At 60.9% G+C, this 877-nt stretch overlaps 1 protein-coding gene across 1 annotated transcript in view; it reads right to left on the reverse strand.

The window, feature by feature from the left end:
- Positions 1 to 652: 652 nt before the first annotated feature.
- The window catches only part of LOC104470589 (probable G-protein coupled receptor), a gene marked incomplete at its 5' end in the record, with an annotated part of 2,380 nt that continues 2,155 nt past the window's right edge, over positions 653 to 877 (reverse strand). Inside the window, one exon of the mRNA XM_010085561.1 lies at positions 653 to 876. Within this exon, the coding sequence (XP_010083863.1) occupies positions 653 to 876 (224 nt within the window). The remainder of the gene's footprint in view (position 877) is intronic.

The raw sequence follows: 877 nt of genomic DNA on the forward strand, positions 1-877 counted from the left end.
AGGTCCAAAGGGCCGGGGGGGGAAAGAAAGGCCCCAGCCATGGGCACGGCCATGGGCACAGCATTCTGCCACACCAGCAGGAAAACCAGACATGGCCAGAGCCAGCCCCGCGGGTGCCATCCTTCTGGTAAGTACCACGGGGGGCAGGAGCTCCTCCACCCAGGTGTTAGTTTGGGGTTAAACAGCCAAGGATGGCGACCCTCCATGGCAGCCATCCAGGCTCAGCGGGGTGCCTGGAGCCCCAGTGTTACTGGTGTTAAAAAACATCGCTCCTGGGTAGGGCGCAAGGACCTCTGCTCTTCCCTGCTGGCCATGAGCAGTCCCAGCAGGGTGACAGAGACAGAGGTGCTGTCTCATCTGCTGCCACACAGGAGTCCCTTGCGTTCCCGTGTTCCCAGGAGAGCCCATCCACGCAACCGGGCTGTGCTGGTGGAGCCAGAGACAATCCCAGCCTGCAGAATGGAGATGAGGCTTCCCCAGACCTGCTCTCTTCTCTGGGCTGAGAAACTATCTTCCACTGTAAGCTCAGAGAAGAGACAAAACCCAAACAAGGACCTGAACAAGTGGCTGGGTCCAGACAGGTCTGATGGGTCCTTGGCAGGTCTCTTGCCCACCCTCCTGCCCAGCACGGTGGGACAGGGCCCCCTGCTCTTCAGCTGCTCTCTTCAGGAACTTGACCTGGGATGGGGAAGCCCATCTTGGTCTGATCCAGCCTGTTCCTGGGGCTGGGGCTGATGCAGCTGGCGTGGGTCTCCAGAGTGCAGGTCGCTCTCTGGAGGAACTGCAAGAAGTTTTCCTGGACAGAGGCCTCCGAGACGGAAAGACAGAGCTCCTGGCCCAGTGGACGGTTGAGACAGCTGCGCCGGAGCCGGGCCAG

The sequence above is a fragment of the Pterocles gutturalis genome, unplaced genomic scaffold, assembly GCF_000699245.1.
Source record: "Pterocles gutturalis isolate BGI_N339 unplaced genomic scaffold, ASM69924v1 scaffold12730, whole genome shotgun sequence".
Classification (NCBI taxonomy): Eukaryota; Metazoa; Chordata; class Aves; order Pterocliformes; family Pteroclidae; genus Pterocles; species Pterocles gutturalis.